The sequence below is a fragment of the Haliotis cracherodii genome, unplaced genomic scaffold, assembly GCF_022045235.1.
Source record: "Haliotis cracherodii isolate W230 unplaced genomic scaffold, xgHalCrac1.p SCAF_3, whole genome shotgun sequence".
In the NCBI taxonomy this organism is placed as follows: domain Eukaryota; kingdom Metazoa; phylum Mollusca; class Gastropoda; order Lepetellida; family Haliotidae; genus Haliotis; species Haliotis cracherodii.
This window is the reverse complement of record NW_027266286.1, coordinates 19,364,329-19,383,990: the sequence shown is the minus strand read 5'-3', so window position 1 is coordinate 19,383,990 and position 19,662 is coordinate 19,364,329. Positions and strand designations below refer to the sequence as shown.

Below are 19,662 nucleotides of genomic sequence, written 5' to 3'. Positions count from 1 at the left end.
GGGGGATGATGTGAATTCGTAGACAGCGCCAACTCGAAGACACGATTTACAGTGTACACGTTCCTTACTGTAGTAATGTATTTTGGATGCGCCATTTTATAGATTTACTGTGCATGTAGCCTAGTGCATACATTTAGCCTATATCGACCATGAAAATATTTCCTGGAAATTTGCTTACAGAATGTGACACGTTACAATAATATGAAAGGACAAGAATGGCAATGTCATATTAATTATTAGTCCTGAAATTTCCTTTTTATTCAATTTCTATGAACATTTACCAATTTAAAAAGTGACACACCACATAAACACTCACGCGCCATAACTGCATGACTTGTGGAAGTCTATATTTCTCAGTTGCCTTTGTTTCAGATCAGTCGCTGAGAAGACAGGAGACAATAATGTAAAGGTTCAGAGGGGGCATGGCAGTGAAATATTTTGATAATGAACTTACTCAGTCCAAGTCAATAAGACAAAAGAAGCCTGAGAAAGAATTGATAGACAGCAACATACCTGCTCATTCGGAAAACGAATTAAGAGAAGTATCGCTACATTTAGAGAAAATTATTTCCGAGCAGTCTTCTACAATACCTGCAATACATCAAATTAGCACTGAACTTAAGGATACATATATAAGTCCCAAAGAAAGGGTTCTACAGGAACTGATTTCACAGGAACAGATTCCACAGGAAAGGATTTTCAAGGAACAGGATATCTTGGAAACGATTACCAAGGAAACATTTCTCAAGCATATTGTATTTGCAACAGATTGGTTGTTCTATATCTGTTCCTTGGTCATATTTGCAGTCAGTCGACTAGTCATGTCTGCACTTGAGAATCAGTATTTCAGACGATTATTATCTGGAGAACCAATGAGCACAGTTGAAGAGATGAAGTTTGAACTTCTTCGTCTGAAAACATTTGCAGGATGGATGTTACTTGACCGTGCTAGTCCAATCAGATTGGCCAAAGCAGGATTTATTTACACAGGAAATGAAGATGTTGTTAAATGTTTTTCTTGTGATGTCGTGAAGGGAGGATGGAGCCGGAATATGAACCCAATGTTGGTTCACAGAGAACTGAACCCATCATGTTCCTTCTTTCAAGAAGCAGATGATGTGAATATCCCAGTCTTTGTTCCACAACCATCAGAGTACCAGGAAATTCAAAACTCCTTGCACAGACAATACTGTGGCACCGACTCCCCGGCAATCACCAGCAGCAGCTTCTCAAACCGACCAGAAGACAATCCTGATTATTCCAGCGCCACCTTCAGGCAGAATCAGGCAACATCAACTCAGACAAACTTCCCTGTTGTGGCTACAGACTCTGGAGCAGCAGAAACAAGTCGCCAGGCTATTGGCACGGCCAGAGGACTCGGACTCGGACATGATTCAGAAGCTACTCCAACCAGGGAGGAATTTGCACCTATGAAGAAGGAGGCCAACCGATTCTCCAGCTTTGATGTCAACTGGCCAAGACAGAACACTCCAGACCCCAGAGATCTGTCCCGAGCTGGATTCTACTTTACTGGGACTGTTGATCGCGTTCAATGCGTGTTCTGTAGAGGAATACTTCGCAACTGGGACGAAGACGATGTCCCTATGGAAGAACATCGGAGACATTTTCCTATGTGCCCATATGTCATGGGATTGGATGTAGGAAATGTCCCGGACCCAGCCGCTATCATATCTGCAAACAGAACATCTGAGTTCATGAACGTCACCCAGCCAGCTGCTGTGGTCAGTGATGCCAGCCTGGGGATTGTCACTGACCGGCCCAGACACCCACAGTATGCAGTGGAAGCTTCCCGAGTCAGCTCCTTCAGAAACTGGCCCAGTGGAAAGGAACAGACACCCCAGATGCTGGCCAAGGCTGGCTTCTTTTATGCTGGTAAGTATTTTGTCTCTATTTTATGGTAACTGCAGCTATTTTGGATCAGTGGGAAGAGTATAACACTGCTCGGACTTGACGTCACTTTTTTCAGAAACATCATACTTGATAAGCCTGCAATTTACATTAGTAAAATATGCTAAACTTATAAGTATGATCATGAAAATATTTTCACAAGACTGACATTGGTTTGTGGCCAGCTTTGCTCGTGTTTCCTTACAAATGTCCACCGTTCTTCAAGGAGTCATTTTGCTGTGTCTGAGGGAGGCATCCATGTTAAACTGTGGTGTGCGATCTCAATTGGCTAGCATTTTATAACTGACACAAATCCATACTACTAGTACAATTCAGCTACTCATATCCCAATTGCCTAGATTGATGCTCTGATTTCAATCAGTGTGTTAATGACTGCAGCGATAAACAACAAATTAACCAAAAACATGCAGATTTATATATTCTTTGCTCTATTGAAATAATCTCTTCTCTCCTCACCTCACCTCTGCTCACCACCTCTCCTCATCTCAGCTTACCTCACCTCTCCTCACCTCTCCTCACCTTACCTCTTCTCACCCCTCTTCACCTCACCTCATCTCTGCTCACCCCTCCTCACCTCACCTCTCCTCTTCTCATCCCTCCTCACCTCACCTCTCCTGTCCTCACCTCTCCTGTCCTTACCTCACCTCTCCTCGCCCCTCCTCTCCCCTCATCTCCTCTCCCCTCCTCACTCTTGGGAGATTTGTTTTGTGATCTTACAATAGTGACTCAGGAATCACTTGCAGTTAGTTCTTGAAGATGCAAACTTAGTTTACTAAACGTTCTAAGACTGGAAATTGAAATAAAAAAAGCCCAATTAAACAGACAATACCTAGCCGCAGTATTTCTGGACTTCAGCAAAGCCTTCGATATGGTATGGCATGACGGACTCCTCTCAAAACTATCACAAAATGGAGTTGAAGGGAACATGGCAAACTTCATAGACAGCTTCCTGCAAGACAGGTCGCTATCAGTTAAAATAGGGAACAATCGATCGGATCCTATGGCACTGGACAATGGCACGCCACAAGGCAGCATCATAAGCCCAACCCTGTTTAATATCATGATCAATGATCTTTTTGACCATGTCAACTCTCCTACCCAAACTTCTAAGTTCGCTGATGACGGAGCAATATGGGTAAAGCACAGAGATATCTCACAAATCAGAAAAAAACTCCAGTCAGCCCTGGACGGAGTAGATCAATGGTGCAATAAATGGGGATTCACCCTTTCAAGTGAAAAAACGGTTGGAGTTCTATTCAAACGCCGGGGGAAAGATGCTATGATACCCCGTGTCTCCATAAAAGGCAAACCTATCAAATTCGAAAAATCTGCAATATTTCTTGGAGTTATCCTTGATCAACACCTCACTTGGCGCAAGCATATAGAATATGTGGAAAACAGATGTCAAAAAGACCTGAACGTATTACAGGCAATTTCAGGCACATCTTGGGGCACATCGAGGGACACTCAGCTGGACCTCTACAAAGCACTTATCAGATCAAAAATTGACTATGGTTGTGAGGCTTTTCACTCAGCATCAAATACTGTCTTGAGGCGCCTAGACAGAATACAATACAAAGCCCTAATGCTGGCCACAGGCGCAGCGACAGGCACCTCACTAGAAGCACTACAAGTAGAAACGGGAGAACTCCCATTGAAACTAAGAAGAGAGCAGGCAATATTATCGTTCTGGGGACGAACATCAAACCCTTTGGTTAAAAAGATATGGCAAGACAAAAACGCTCGAGATGAAGCCCTAGCTCGAAAAAATCCCTCACTAAAGCCATCTGGGATATTAGTACGTGAACTCATTCGAAGTCACAATTGCGATGACATTCAGCCTCCAGAAAGTCACTACAAAGGGTTACACCCTCCCTGGACTTTACAAACTCCCAAAGTTGACACTGCTTTAACATCAGAAGTTACTAAAAGAGAAAACCCAACCCTACTACGATTAGTAGCTATCACTAAAATTCAAACTACCTGGGACAGCTGGGCCCATATATACACTGATGGATCCAAGAATCCTATCAACAACAGTGCTGGTTACGGGATCCATATCCACAGCTCCAAACCCCAAGCACATTCAGTTCGCTTGCCTGATGGTCAGTCAGTATTCACGGCTGAATTGGAGTCATCCTATCAGACTCGCTAAGTGCACTTCGGGCCATCAGTGGGAGAAACTCAAACTCCAGGCCAAACACAGTCAACAATATTCTATACGAATATACAAAACTATCGGACCAAGGGCAACAGGTGGAGCTGTGTTGGATCCCCTCTCACATAGATATTCATGGAAATGAAAAAGCAGACTCACTGGAGAAGCTAGCTCTAGACAAAGCGGATATACAGCCTATTCCCTTTAGTAAACGAGAGATAAAAAGCAAAATCAAAGTCTCCATAGCAGAAAGATGGCAAGCCCAATGGGACGCAAGTAAGATCGGCAGATGGCTATACAAAATTCAACCCAAGGTCCAACAAAAGCCAAACTCATACTCAAATGAAAGGAAAATTGAAACTGCTATCTCACGCCTCAGACTTGGTCACAAAAAGCACTATGACAAGGTTTGTTCATCTTGCAATCAGGCTGAAACCATTGACCACCTGTTACTAGAATGTCAAGACCATGCCCCAGCCCGGGCTAGGTTAAAACAAGAATTGCAGTTAGATCCGCTATCTGTCATAGATCTCCTAAAGCCAAGAGATGCAATAGCGAAGGCCAAACTAACTCTATTTCTGAGAGATGGACAGCTTCTCGAACGTATATAAACAGAGCAGCCAAGGATAAAAATGAAATCATATCAATATAAGAAAATAGAAATCATATCAATGCAAAAAACAGAAATTATGTGTACACCGAAATCACAATAGATATGTGAACCCTTCTCACACACAGGAGTCCCAAAGAGGGACAGGTCAGCCGAAATTGCCAAGGCAGAAGGCGACCTCTTAAACACCTAATGCAACAACAACAACGACTAAATGTTAGATTTTGAAGTATGGCCAGTGCATGTGACTGAGCAGCAAGATGTCGCCTCCACATGATGCTCATCAGTTAGTGTTAATTTGTAGGTGAAAGTTACTTTGATACAACTTAATAGTTATGTCTTGAGACAAGTGTCAGTGACTGATAAAATGTACCATCTCAGAATCATGAAATAAATAGCCAGCCTTTTTCTGTTGCGTTATTGAAAACAAAGTAAGATGCTCTTGTTTTTTGTTGTTCCTTCAAAGTGAGCTTACATTGCATTGAAATGTAATGAAAAGAGCAACCATTTCATATTTTAGATTGCAGTTTGTGGAGTCATAATGCAATGGTAGTTCATGCTTTCTTCAAGATCCATTTCAGATAATAATGTCTTGTTTCTTTCAATGACACAGGTTTTGGAGATAGCGTGAAATGTTTCTACTGTGATGGTGGTTTGCGCACATGGGAACGTGGTGATGATCCTTGGTCTGAACATGCGAGATGGTTTCCCCGTTGCCCATATGTTCGTCAAGTCAAGGGAGACAACTTCATCCAGACTGCCCTTGGAGGACGAGAGGTAGCTTGTTATAGTACAACCTGAGCAAGCCTTTTGATAGACAATCACAAATGTTCATATTCATTTTTTGTGGATATATGTCCACATATACTGATTCAGTTTATGTAGATCTGTATCTTTTTTTTATAATAACCATGAATACCTGCAGCAAAATTTGCTATTTTAAACAGCCATGTTTGATCACCTTGATCCAACACTGAATAGCCTGTTATCTGATAGAAGTTGAGAGAGACTTCTGTTCAAATTTGTGTCAAAGTGTAAACTATGTGCAATACAAGGATTGTCTTACCTACTGGCTGTGTAATCGAGATCCTTGGGAATTAGAATAAACTAGAAAGCTCAACAGAAGGATACACTAGATTGCTATGTGCTTGGACCACTTCTGAAATTCGTACTTATACTTGAATCGATCCCTGTATTAAATCTAATCAATATATCCATTAGCCTGCAACGTCTACATCTGGCAACAGCACGTCGTCGACATCGCAACAATTACCTAATGGTAGGTACATATAGATCCCAGCTGTGCTGACTTCTGCAAGATTTGTAGTTTTACCTTTCTGACTACAGTTCTTACCAGCCATTTGGTCCAGATATCGGTATTCTTCTGTGTATTCTTTTGCATTCTGTCACCAAGTTATAGAGTTGTATCTCAGATCATTTCATTTGGAAAAAGCCTAACATATTCACCAGCAATCTTCCAAATATATTCAGATTTGGCACAGGTGTGCATGGGGTAGTGTGTGTTTCCTTTGTCGCAATATTATGAAATTTGACCATGATTCGACCATTACAGCATAATAGTTGATGGAGAAAATATGGGGAATAAATATCAAATTCATTGAATTATCTTCATAAGTCATGTAAGTAGGAGTAATGGCAAGAAGTAGGTTTTTGCATATGGTTGGTATGTATTCCACACTTGACTTTTGAGAAGAAATTTTTTAAGCAACATAGGGAGAGGCTGTCAGTAGATTGTCCAGACGAATTTTCACCATCTTACCCCTTTTTATCCCCCTGGTGTGAAAAATGGGGGGATATAGCGATCACTAGTTCCATCCGTCTCTCAATTGTCTGACTTTCATTTCTGGAGCACAACTCAAAACTGTTAAATTTCTTGTTGAAACTTTTTATGTATATCAGTCCAGTTGGGAATTGGTGCTTTTGGATTTTTGGGATTTTTTAAACTTTGTTTTGTTTTCATGTTGTTTTTTTGTTGGACAAAGCCAAAACATCCATTGCTTTGGTAGTGGAGGCAAGGGCTAGGCACCCACAGTGCTGCAAAGAGGGGCCCTTTCAACTTTGCAGTTGAAAGACCTTTGCACTTTTACCATGTTATAACCACTGGGCACAAGGTTTAGACTTTGTGTGAATGTAATGACCATAAGAAGATCCCCATGTAATTAAGACATCACTATCTTCATGTTACACTGTTGTCCTAGACGCGTGAAGATTCGGGGTAGAATAGGTCTTCAGCAACCCATTCTTGACGTAAAAGGCGACTATGCTTGTGGTAAGAGGCGACTAAAGGGATCAGGTAGTCTGGCTTGCTGACTTGGTTGATGCATGTCATCATATCCAAACTGCGTGGATCGATGTTCATAATGTCAATCACTGGATTGTCTGGTCCAGACTTGATTATTTACGGACTGCCGTCATATAGCTGAAATATTGCTGTGTGCGGCGTTAAACAACAGACATAACAACATAACTGTTGTCCTAAGCGATGTTGTTCTTTTCCCCTGAATCTTTTGCACCAATAATTCTTTAACACACTATTGCTTTTTGTTGAAATGTAATGAAACCGTAACTTCTGAAGTCAGGTGAACTTGTCGATCTATTGTTGTTATGTGTAACATGCCAAGTTAATTTATTTGTAAGCTTCATAAAAAAATGTATGTTTTCCAAGGTGCATCCAACAAGAAAGCTGTGCGGACCCTTGACCCGCGAGAGTTGTCTGCCCGGATGGACAGCCCCATGGTACAGACAGTGTTGAAGATGGACATCCCGCGAGACCGGGTGGCCAGAGCCATACAGAACCGACTACAGGAGACAGGTACAGACAATGGCTGAAACAAACAAACTGATATTTTACTGTACTCCTCAGTATAAAAAAATTCAGATAAATACAATAAGATGAATTGCGGCTTCAATCATGTTAATCCTATTTATACTTCACTTCACTGCTAAGCTCAGTGACATTTAAACTATGGTATCACGAAAAGTTAAACATAACATCTTGATGGACATTCATAATCACATTCCATCATCAGGAATTAACTACTATAGATACCAATACTGACTGCCACTGCAGACACAGTACTAGAGTATATTACATTTAGTGGTTTTTCTTATGTATGTGTCTTTATTGACATGAAGGAATTTAAGAATATTATTTGCTGTATTCCTGATTGATCATTAGTGGATAACAGATTGCCTTTCCAACCGAATGATCAATTTTGGAATTTTAACAATCCCCAACACTAGTTCTGGCCTCAACCGCTGCAATGCATTTTCAAAGATGTGTCCTTTGGCATGAAAGATAATCTGATCTTAGTTCTCGCTATCGCTAAACAGAGATCTGAGGACATCCCATTAAGGGACTTTTCAGAGCATCGCTTACCAGATCATGAAAGTGACTCTCGGAATGTGTTTTCTAATCATGCAACCTCGAAATATTTAACGGGGTATTCCGAACGATAGTTGCGTGTTTAATGATTATATCCGTACAATCTAGGCCATCTCTATGCCATTCCAGAATGTTCTTCTTATCAGTTTTAATTTTTTTAATCGAGTATATGTCAAAATCTGTTTCGAAGCATAGTCGCCAGTTTGAAACTGGTGTCATAAAGCTCGAGAAAGCTGCCTTCTGATTGGCTAATGTCATTTACTTGTCAGGCTATCATTGGTCGTTCAAAATTCGCGAAAGGTCGTTCTGACAAGACCGTAATGGGATGTCCTCAGATCTTTGTTTGGCGGTAGCAAAAACTAAGATCTGATTTTAATGAGATTGTGCCATGATGTAACTGAAATAATGTTTGAGTGACATAAATCACCATGCCCTCACTCAGAGATACTCATATTCATAGTAATAATTAAGGCAATGTGTGATTCAGGATATTGCCTAGTCTCACTTCAGCATTCTTCACAAGTTAAAACAACGCAAGAAGGATGTCCTGCCAAGCATTCATCCTTCGACAGACTTGTAGCGATAAATATAGCATACTCTCTAAACTTTGATCTTCACTCACAGGTGATGACTTTGCCTCCCTCGAAGCACTGATGGAGGCCATCTTCCATCTTCCTGATGGGGAGCAATCTGCTCCTGAAACACCCAAAGTAGTTGTCGGGCCTTCCAGCCAGAATGTTCCTGCTGCCGCTGGAGATGACAAAGGTCAGTGATGCATACTTACATTCATTTCATTGTCATTAGCTTTGTTTTATGGAATGTTTTCACAAAGAAAAGGGCCAAATTCTATATCAATCCAATTCCAAGGAAGTCAAAGGTGAGAGATTAAACTGATCCAGTTCAAAAGAAACATGACAGTGATTAAGAATATACTACTATGTTTCTGAACCGAAATATTGGCTCAGCTGAATTGGAAAAGTTTTAACTTCTTATTTGTGTATAACAATTGCCAGTTTCAGAATTTTGACAAAATATTGATCAACGTAGACAAAATTCAAGTTATAATAAGGGAAACAAATGCCGAATAACATTTGCAGGAAGACAGATGGAAAGTATGAACCTGAAGGGACGGTCGGGTAGCCTAGTTTAAGCGTTTGCTCATCACACCGAAGACCCAGACTCGATTCCCCTTATGGGTACAATGTGTGAAAACCATTTCTGGTGTCCCCTGCCGTGATATTGCTGGAATATTGTGAAAAGTGGCGTAAAACCCTACTCACTCACTCATGAATCTAAAAGGATTTCAGGGTTGATTGCATGTGATGAAAATAACAATGATATGTCACTGAGCAGCAGCTTCACGTATATATTGGGAATGATCCAATCTTAGTTTTGTCTGAATTGGATCTCCTTTGCCTTGGTTAGTTTTTGAAACAATGCATTGCTTGGACATATCAGGGTATCATATCGTGTACATGTACCTCTCCTTTTTCGCCTTGAGGAACAGTTTTGTTAAGGTCAAGGTCATCTTCAATGTCACAGCCTGAAAACAGGAATGTTCATTGTGTAAGGGTTTACTGCAGGTCATTGAAACTCATATTAGAAATTATCTTCAGTGACTTCTGTGTTAAGGTGATATATATTTTATATCTTTATATAAGTCCTATATAAGGACAAAGTAGTTGTTTTATTTGTTTGATACTTATGTATTACATCAATAACAATCATATTGTAAAGTAGGGTCAAAAAGGTGTCAGAAGCAATCACCCTCTTCATGGAAGTAGTCATTTATTCATATGAAAGTAGGAATTACAAGAAACTAGGAATCTGCAGGAATCAGGTTGTCAAAATCGGAATCAAACACTTTCTCAGAGCCGCCACCAAATTTGGTTACAAATATGAGGTGCAAAGTCACTTGACATTTCCTCGTGCGGGATACATCGGTATACATGAACAGTTTGTAAAGGTTTGGAAGTTTGACTAGTGTCGACATGGACTGGTGTATTCCTTATCCTAAACTCGAACTTTTGCATCCGCGCTCACACCGTCTCAGCTACACATCCAACCATACATCGCTCCCCAATCTGCTGAGGGTCAACAATTAGCACCACATCATCACACACAAGTCACTTCTACTGGCTCTCCATTTTTGTCGAATTTGAAGAGGGGCAAATAGTACCTAAAATATCTCTTTCAGAACTCATCGGCTATCACCTGACTGTACTGCCAATGCTTCCTTCCCAATAACTCCTCTTCTGGGTACACTACATGTAGCAGTGCGGGGTCAGACCTCCCGATAAGGAAGGAGTTTGGTGTCACAGGATCTAGGTCAGCCAAATCGGTCTGGACATGACCTGGAGGTTTTGAGTTCATGATGGCTTCAATTTCTGTAAGAACAGTTCGCAGGACTGGCTCAGCCACTGACTGATCTCCGAGGACAACTCTAAGGCCATGTTTAATAGACTTTATTTCACGCTCCCAGCAGCCACCAAAGTGAGGTGCAAAAGGTGGATTACACTTGAAGCATATCTTCTGCTTGGTCAACTGCTGAGCGATCTCAGGGCTCATTGAAGCAAATTCTTCAGTCAACTCCAGGTCACCACCCTTGGAATTCGTACAATAGTCTGAAAGTATTTTATATGGCTTTCCGCCGCGGGCTATGAATCTTCTCAAAGACAAGAGGAAAGCATCACTTTCTATCCTCTCGAGCAGATCCAGGTGAACTGCCCTGGTTGTGAGACACTTGAAGACTATTCCCCATCGCTTTGCTCTTCTGTGGCCAATCTTGACCCTCACTGGTCGAAAACAATCCATGCTAGTTGAGTAGAATGTGGGTTTGTACACTCAAAGGCATGATGTAGGGATGTAGGTTCACAGCAGAGATATTGCCACAGAAAGTTTTCTTCAGGTCATATGCTTTCTCAGGGAAATCAGGTATATCACATTTGTCTATGAGAGTCGGCCATTTCTCAGAGGATCCTAGAGGGAAGGGAGGACTGTTCCTACATCGGGAGGCAACACAGACTTACTGTAAACCTCTTGTGATATCGGCTGTGTTATCCTTTGAGTTCACGGTCTTCAGCAACACATAAGAGGCAACTATGTTTCATAATAGGCGACAAATGGGATTGGGTGGTCAGGCTCGCTGACTTGGTTGATGCATGTCATCAATCCCAAATTGTGTGGATCGATGCTTATGATATGAATCACTGGATTGTCTGGCCCAGACTCGATTATTTACAGACCGCCATCATATAGCTGGAATATTGCTGAGTGCGGCGTTAAACAACCAACCAACCAACCAACCAACCAACCAACCTTCGAGTTCACATAACACCAGCAGTCTACAAAAGTAAGGGCTTGTATGTCAGAGACCCAAGTACCAACAAACACCTTGAACCGACAGTTGTAGCATTGCTCTACATTATGGTATCTTGGATCATGAGGCTTACCAGTAAGGGTAGCAGAGAGTTGAAGTCTAGGCATTGAGAGCTGCTTCTCAGAGGCCACGACACCATGACTATCTACACTTCTCAAATATGTAGCTGAACCAAAGGCATGCTCAGAAGAGTCCAGAATATATGCAGTCGTCTCTGTGACTGAGAAGGATCATGGCTTCTGGATGTGTAGCATCTTGGTAAGCGAACTAGGGGGATATCACACAGTTCAGAATCCCACTTGATCATCCCTCCATTTATCATGAAGTTCTCCAGTCTCTATCAAAGCGCTCCATTCATGTTTCAATCTCCATAGGACCTGCACCAAGACTTTGGCTTGTGTTGTGAATAGCGTCAAGTTGCCGATAGGATTATACTGTGTGGCAAGGATCTGATGCACAACTTTCATTGTCAGTTTGTCATATGTAACCGGTAGATACCTGTAGCTGAGTTTGTGCAACCCAAGAGCAGGTTCTTCCTTATCATCTTGACCAAGACTTATCCATAGCTTGAAGGTATCTGACTTGGCTTCTGCAAGCAAGTCATCTAGTATCAGGTACGTTGTGAGCCCACTGATGGATGTCAAAGCCACCTTCAGCTAGCACCTTTCTCAGATCTGGCCAGGATTCATCAGACTATCCAGGCAGTTGTCTTCATAGAAAGCCTCACCAACACGCTTCATAACTTCAGGGTTCCCCCGCTGATCGTCAAATGCTTCAGAAGGGCAAAGGTCATGCACCTTTGACTGCAAGTAGTCCTGAAGGGCAGAACCTGCCATTCGTAGACATCTGGATCCACATTATTGTTCATGTTGTGCCACAGGAATATGAGGATGGGTTTGTCTTCAGGTGGGAGTTAAATCTGGTGGAACATACCCTTTATATCACCTGATATTCCAACTGGGTATTGTTGAAATCTCAAGAAAATGCCTAGAAGGGAGGATCCAAGGGGTGGACCCGGTAGAAGCTGGCTATTGAGGTCTTGGCCCTTATATTCGCAGGAGCAATTGATGTTTGTATTTGACAAGGTGATGGGAATAAACCATGATTCATCGGTTACCTTTGCCTGTTCGTCGCTTACGATTCGCATTAAACCTGCATCAACTAGTCTCTGGGTCTGATCATTGTGGATCTTTGCAAGTTCTGATTGTGTTTCTTGGTTCGTCTTAGAATCGACATCACAGCTTTCTTTCCAGCCTGTAACTTAATACAGTCTGATCTATGCAGGAGTGGTTTTAAATAGTGCTTACCATGGCTAACCTCCACTTTTAGGACTGACCACACATAACTTTTCAAATATGAGGGGAGATAGCGTTCCCTTGTAGGCACGAGGGCCTACGCTCCAGGGCCTAGATTTTCGAAACGATCTTAGCCCTAAGATTATCGTAAAGTTATCGTAAGGAAATCGTAGGCTATCGTAGCCTATTTTCGAAACTATCGTAGCCCTAAGATATCTTAAGTTTGTCGTAAATCTAAGATAGCCCTATACCTGTCGTAAGTTTATTTTATCTTCATCCAAGATGGCGGCATACTTTTCCATAGATATTGTGCCAAACAACTAGTCCGCTTTACGTTCAAACATTGACATTTCATTTTGTAAAAATGAGTGATTCAAATTGGCACTTCGAAAACACGAAGAACGCATCAAGGATTTCACGTCAAAATGTTCTTAATCGCGACAGCGATACACATAACTGTGGAGTCGATAGCTTACATTATTTTTCTATCCGAGTCCATGCTGATGAAGTGTGAAACAACATACCTTTTCGATAATTGGGGAAGGATAAAAACGGAAGGTGTCGGCAGGCTAAAGTAATGACCGTGACCTTATTGATAGTTTAGGGGGAGCTAATCTTAGTTCAAACTCTAGTTGAGAGTGGTTTATTTTGTATTCGCCCGGGACACCTTGCTCAATGGTACAGTTTTCATAAAGCGCAGAGTTCCGCTGTTATATTATTGAGTCGCATTTGTGTCAATGCTTTAGTCTTTATTTTCGCATTTTATAAAATTATATCAATCTACATATGTAAAAACAACCATAAAGGTTTCGCATATTTTTTTACATCTAAAATCGTGTGGGACGGGTGGTTTTAATAATTGAATTTTAACTATACAGTGTAGTGTTTCCACGTATAATGTTGGTGTTTACACTAATATAAACTTGACTTTTGACATAAACATAAAAATAAACAGTATACATCACTTAACATCAGACTTGAACACGCATGTTAAATGCTGAACGCATATGCAGCTGGGAAATCCCCGTGACGTCACTGGGAAACACCCTGCTTTTTCAATCTCTAACACAAATGAGTTCTCTGTCAGAGTTACGACAGGTATCGTAACTCTGAACGATCTGCGACAGGTTTACGATAGTTTCGAAAATCTATCTTATCTTAACCTTAAGATATCTTATCTTTGAACGTAAGTTGTTAAGATTTATCTTAGCTAAGATCGTTTCGAAAATCTAGGCCCAGTATTGGCTGTAGCCGTCGCTCCCTCTATTGGCTCTCCCGATGATTGCAGATGCTTCCTCCATAACTCTACGCTCTCTTAGCTTGGGAAAGACTTTCCATGTCGCAATGCTTCAGTTCATCTGGCTCCCAGTACCATGTAAAGTAGGGTCAGATAGGTGTCAAAAGGAATCCCATGCCTCATGGAAGTAGCCTATTTCCCCAGTGTCGGCGTTGTCAGAAGAGCTTAATGGAACTTGAGTGCCACCTCCCCAGGTGGTGGCGGTTGAGGCGTCGGTGGCACCATGAGTCAAAGTACCTGTGCGTCTTCCGATATATGACGCCTTGAGGATCGGAACTAAAGGATGTAGGCTATAACAATCCAAGCCCAACAATCCCACAGAATATTTCTTGAGCCACATGTGACACAAGTGAAATATCTGGCAATGCACAGAGTTCAGCGATGATTTGTCTATGAAGCACATGAAAAGATTTGCAAAATATCTGTCTGCCCAGATGGCGGTACAATTGCTTTGCAAATACTGCAGTTGAACGAAATCCATGTTTTTTACAAACTGGATGTCTAGTTTGTTTTGCGATTTAGATTTGACTTTGCATAGACTCGTTAGTCCAGCCAAAATGTAACTCCGGAAATCAGCCTTGTTCAGCAAGGGAGGGAACTGGACTTTATAGTCAGTTTATGCCGATGCCTCTGGAACATGCCATTAGTCTGGCAGGAAGTTGTAGCAGGCATGTGTTTCACCAAAGCAAAGGCAATGGAGGTGCATGTTGGTTTGTAATGATTTTTGGAAACACTTCTGTTTCTGTGATTCATTTCTAGTGTATCAAACATTTCAGTGTGAGTGGTGAGGTCTTGCTGGGGTTTTCAGTGTTTCTATATGTTTACAGCTATATGTTCTGTGTTGTAGGGGAGAAGTGTGATGACTCAAGTGAGAGAGCAATGGACGATGATGACTCCAGTGATGAGGGTAAGATTGATTGTTCACAGCCTACGTCATGGTTACACTATGTGTTAGGCATGAATAACAAATTAGAATAACATTTGACCACATTTTTTCGAAAACGTCCTTTTTAGAACCATGTGGCTCTTGTAGATGACTTTTTATAGCCCTGGGAAATGTATTTGACACACTGGCCAGTCTTGTCAACGGTGAAGTTCATCCTCTAGGTTATAACCTGAAGAAAAGTTGAATTTTACATTAATCGAAGAAGCATTTACTGTATACAGTGTTCTCGTTTACCAGTAATTACCAGTTTTTAACTGGTAAAATTAGGCTTGGACCGGTAATTGATGTGAGTGCCAGTCCCTGTGGACCGGGAAATAAAGTACAAAATACTGGTTACCGGGTAATCTTTGTTGTTGAACAAAACATCATCGATGTTCATATAAGTATGTTTTTTAAACGAAGTCAGAAATCTGTCACCATCAGGGTTACCCTTGTCTATTATTTGTGCAAGGAACAACAAACATTTCGCTTTGCTTCGAGGTAAAATATATATTTGTTGCAACTTAGGCTCGAAATATTAAAAAAAAGAGAGTAGAAATAGTGACTGAACTTTGTGTGAATGACATGCAGATGTAACTAAGTTACTTCAGAGATGATGTCATTGCATTGAACATGATGTTGAAAGAACTAAACCCAGGTAATTTTCATACTAATTTGTTCAAAGTTGGAACTGACAAAAGTTAGAGGGGACTGGTAATTTTTGGATTTGCCAGTCCACCAGGACTGACAGTTTCTAAAGCCGTGGAAACTTGATCAAGGTTAAGCACTGTTGAGGTAGTTCAGGTCGCTATATAATTATTGTAATGTTGATGTTAAACACCATTTCACCTGACAGCCTTGTGTAGTAAAATAAACCATGTGTTTGCGTGACATGCTATACGTTTAAATGCAGGATTGTATGTAATGATTTGTGGACCTTCTAGAGTGAGTGAGTGAGTTAGGTTTTACGCCGCTTTTAGCAATATTCCAGCAACATCACGGCAGGGGACACCAGAAATGGGCTTCACACATTGTACCCATGTCGGGAATCGAACCCGGGTCTTATGTGTGAACGACCGAACGCTTTAACCACTAGGCTACCCTACCGCCCCGGACCTTCTAGGAGTGGCTCTTAATGACTGCTTTTGTTGCAAGTAATTGCAAACATTTTCCAAGTGTGTCAGCATGTTGTAGTTCATACTTTGTGTTATCAAGAACAACCTCCTTTTCCCAATTTAGCACATCATCTCAAGTATTTTCACCTAATTCTTTTAGGGGGCGGTGGGGTAGCCTAGTGGTTAAAGCGTTAGCTTGTCACGCCGAAAACCTGGGTTTGATTCCTGACACGGGTACAATGTGTGAAGTCTGGTGTTCCCTGCTGTGATATTGCTTGAATATTGCCAAAAGCGGTGTAAAACCATGCTCACTTATTCATTTAAAACCTTAAGATTGAATGACACTGTTTTTGTGCTTCTGTTAAAGCAGAAAATTGGAACATGTATTATGGCCCAGTGTTTTGGAATTCAGAACTAATGTTATTCCCCTAAATTGAATTATAAATAAAATAGGAGGTGCTGATGAGGATCCAATGGATCCCTCTTACATTCTGACATTGCAATGTAATATTTATCTTAATGTTTCCAAATAGTAAGGGATTTGTTTCACTTTGTATCTGACAGTGTAAGAAGCACCAGGGAAACCAATCTCATTAAAATCAGACCTTAGTTCTCGCTATCACTAAACAAAGATCTGAAGACATCCCATTAGGGGTCACGTCAGAACGACCTTTCATCCAACCAATCAGAGCGTCGCTTACCAGATTATGAAAGTAACAGTCAGAATATGATTTCTTATCATGCAACCTCGAAAATTTTAACACGGGGTATTCCGAACAATAGTTACGGGTTTAACGACTGAATCCGTACAATCTAGACCATCTGCTAGCCATTCCAGAAAGCCTTTTGTTCAGGTTTCAAATTTGTAATCAAGAATTTATCAAAATATGTTTCGAAGCGTAGTCGCCAATTTGAAATTAGTGCCGTGAAACACGAGAAAACTGCCTTCTGATTGGTCATTCCATTGGTCGGTCAAAGTTCGCGCAAGGTCGGTCTGACCTGACCTGTAATGGGATGTCCTCAGATCTTTCTTTAGCGGTAGCGAGAACTAAGATCTGATTTTAATGAGATTGTAGGGAAACTGACCCATGACCGTGTAGTTTCATACTGTGACAGGCATCCACAGATTCCAAGCCTGTTTCTGGCTATCTTCCCGAGGCAAGTGAGTTAACTGACTATAAAAGTCCAGTTTCCACCCTTGCCGAACTACGCTTGAATTCCTGGGCTCGATCGTAGCGCCACCAGTGGCTATTACGAGTTTTGTCCTTTCTATGCCTCTCCTATTGACCAATCAGATTCAACCTCTCTTATCACTTGCATTTGCTTCAAAGAAAACGGTGGCGCCAAGTCAAGACGATCTGATCCATAATCAAGATCTATATTGTGATAAAACGAGGCTTACATCGCGAAGTGTATCAAGTCGCGTGAGCACCTTGATTAAAAACATGAAAAGATTTGGAAAATATCTGTTGACAACGAGTTAGCGGTGCACATGCTTTGCAAATGCTGCAGTCGACTGAAATCTGCATGACACTTTACGAACCGGATTTCGATTTCGGTGCGCGATTTTGATTGGACTATGCATAGACTCGTGAGTCCAGCCAAAATGTAACTCCATAATACCAGCCTTGTTCGGCAAGGGTGGAAACTGGACTTTTAAAGTCAGTTAACTCTCTTGCCTCGGGAAGATGGCTTCTGGCACTTCTTATGAAGACTTACCCTTGTATTATTGCTAAGGCCAGAGCTTTTTGAGCAATTGAGTTTTTACTCGGAGGTTTCTATTTTAATTGGGTTATTACATTTTTCATTGGGTAACCAATATTTTTTCACTCATCTATTCATCACTTTGTTGGGCCTTTCCCAAAATGAGTCAACATTTTGAGATTACAAAAAAAAAAAAAATGCATTTGGTTTTTCATTTAATATTTAATGCATGCGTTTCTGTACGCAAGTTAATTGAAAGAAATTGGGTTTTGAATACTTTTGGGTCTTTTTTTACGCAAATACACAACTTATCTGTAGGCTATATGAAAATATTTCTTGTTCTACATATGATCCTACCAAGATTTTGCAAGTCTTAATGAAGAACAGAATCTTGTGATTGAAATTGCTTGTTTCACAATTGTCAGTACATTCACTAACCCTTTAATGGAACTATTGTTATTGTGTTACATGTATAATAACAAAATTTATTCCATCATTTCTTGAACCAATATGATGATGTCTTAATTGCAGATTCCCAGTCTTTGATGGAAGAAAATAGACAGCTGAAGGAACAGAGGCAGTGCAAGATCTGCATGGATGAAGAAGTGAATGTTGTATTTCTGCCATGTGGCCATCTTGTTTGCTGTGCGACCTGTGCACCTGCCCTGCGGAAGTGCCCCATTTGCAGAGCCAATATTCGTGGCACCGTTCGGACATTTATGTCATAATTGTACATGGGAAAGGGTACCCACTGTTGCTTTTGCTGGGCCTTAGACATTCTATTCCTGGGCATTCTTATATTTCTGTTTAACACTTAAGATTGTATCCTTATAGTTGTGATGTGTCAATTGTGCAATCAAAGGTTCTGAGTTACGTATTTATACTTATATAATTGATGGTAATGAACAAATTGTACCTTACTGTGCCTGCTTTCAGCAAAATTATACCTCCATGCAAAACCCATTTTTGTTAAATTAAACAATCCAGCCAGGAGGTAGAAGACGGATTGTCAGTTTGACACTGTTGTAGCCATCATGCTGGTCAATGTTACTCAGTCATACAAGAGCAGGATGAGGGTCCAGGTCCAGGAGTATATCTTCCTAACTTGGCACTGTAACTAGGTACATGATGCCGGAGCGGCCATGTTCCCTCAGCAGCCATGTTCCCTCAGCGGCCATGTTCCCTCAGCGGCCATGTTCCCTCAGTAGCCATGTTCCCTCAGTGGCCATGTTCCCTCAGCAACCATGTTCCCTTGGCGGCCATGTTCCCTCGGTGGCCATGTTCCCTCGGCGGACATGTTCCCTCAGTGGCCATGTTCCCTCAGTGGCCATGTTCCCTCAGTGGCCATGTTTCTCCTCAGTGGCCATGTTCCCTTGGCGGACATGTTCCCTCAGTGGCCATGTTCCCTCAGTGGCCATGTTCCCTCAGTGGCCATGTTCCCTCAGTGACCATGTTCCCTCAGTGGCCATGTTCCCTCAGCTTCTGTTTTTGTCCCCCGCCGCGCGAAAGCGCGAAGCGGGGGATATAGTATTCACGACCGTCCGTACGTCCGTCCGTACGTCCCACCTGTTTGTTGCCGCGATATCTCAAGAACTAAACACTGGATTGTCTTCATATTTGAAACTATCGTGTATATACAGATTCCGCAGACACCAGTCGGTTTTGGTGACCTTGACCCCATTTTCAAGGTCTCAGCAGGCAAATCTGCTTTTGGAGTTGGAAAACGGTGTTGCCGCGATATCTCAAGAACTAATCGCTGGATTGTCTTCATATTTGGAATTATGGTGTATATACAGACTCCGCAGACACCAGTCTGTTTTGGTGACCTTGACCCCATTTTCAAG

The 19,662-nt window shown here is 41.5% G+C and overlaps 1 protein-coding gene across 4 annotated transcripts in view; it reads left to right on the top strand.

The window, feature by feature from the left end:
- LOC139473949 (E3 ubiquitin-protein ligase XIAP-like) overlaps positions 1-18,807 on the top strand; it is a 42,159-nt gene extending 23,352 nt beyond the window's left edge. For all 4 annotated transcript variants that reach the window (XM_071256791.1, XM_071256786.1, XM_071256790.1 and 1 more), the window contains exons 2-8: positions 373-1,893; positions 5,311-5,474; positions 5,919-5,976; positions 7,384-7,530; positions 8,728-8,868; positions 14,922-14,981; positions 18,350-18,807. In XM_071256791.1, the coding sequence (XP_071112892.1) occupies positions 423-1,893; positions 5,311-5,474; positions 5,919-5,976; positions 7,384-7,530; positions 8,728-8,868; positions 14,922-14,981; positions 18,350-18,546 (2,238 nt within the window). In that variant the 5' untranslated portion in view covers positions 373-422 and the 3' untranslated portion in view covers positions 18,547-18,807. The remainder of the gene's footprint in view (positions 1-372; positions 1,894-5,310; positions 5,475-5,918; positions 5,977-7,383; positions 7,531-8,727; positions 8,869-14,921; positions 14,982-18,349) is intronic.
- Positions 18,808-19,662: the final 855 nt, after the last annotated feature.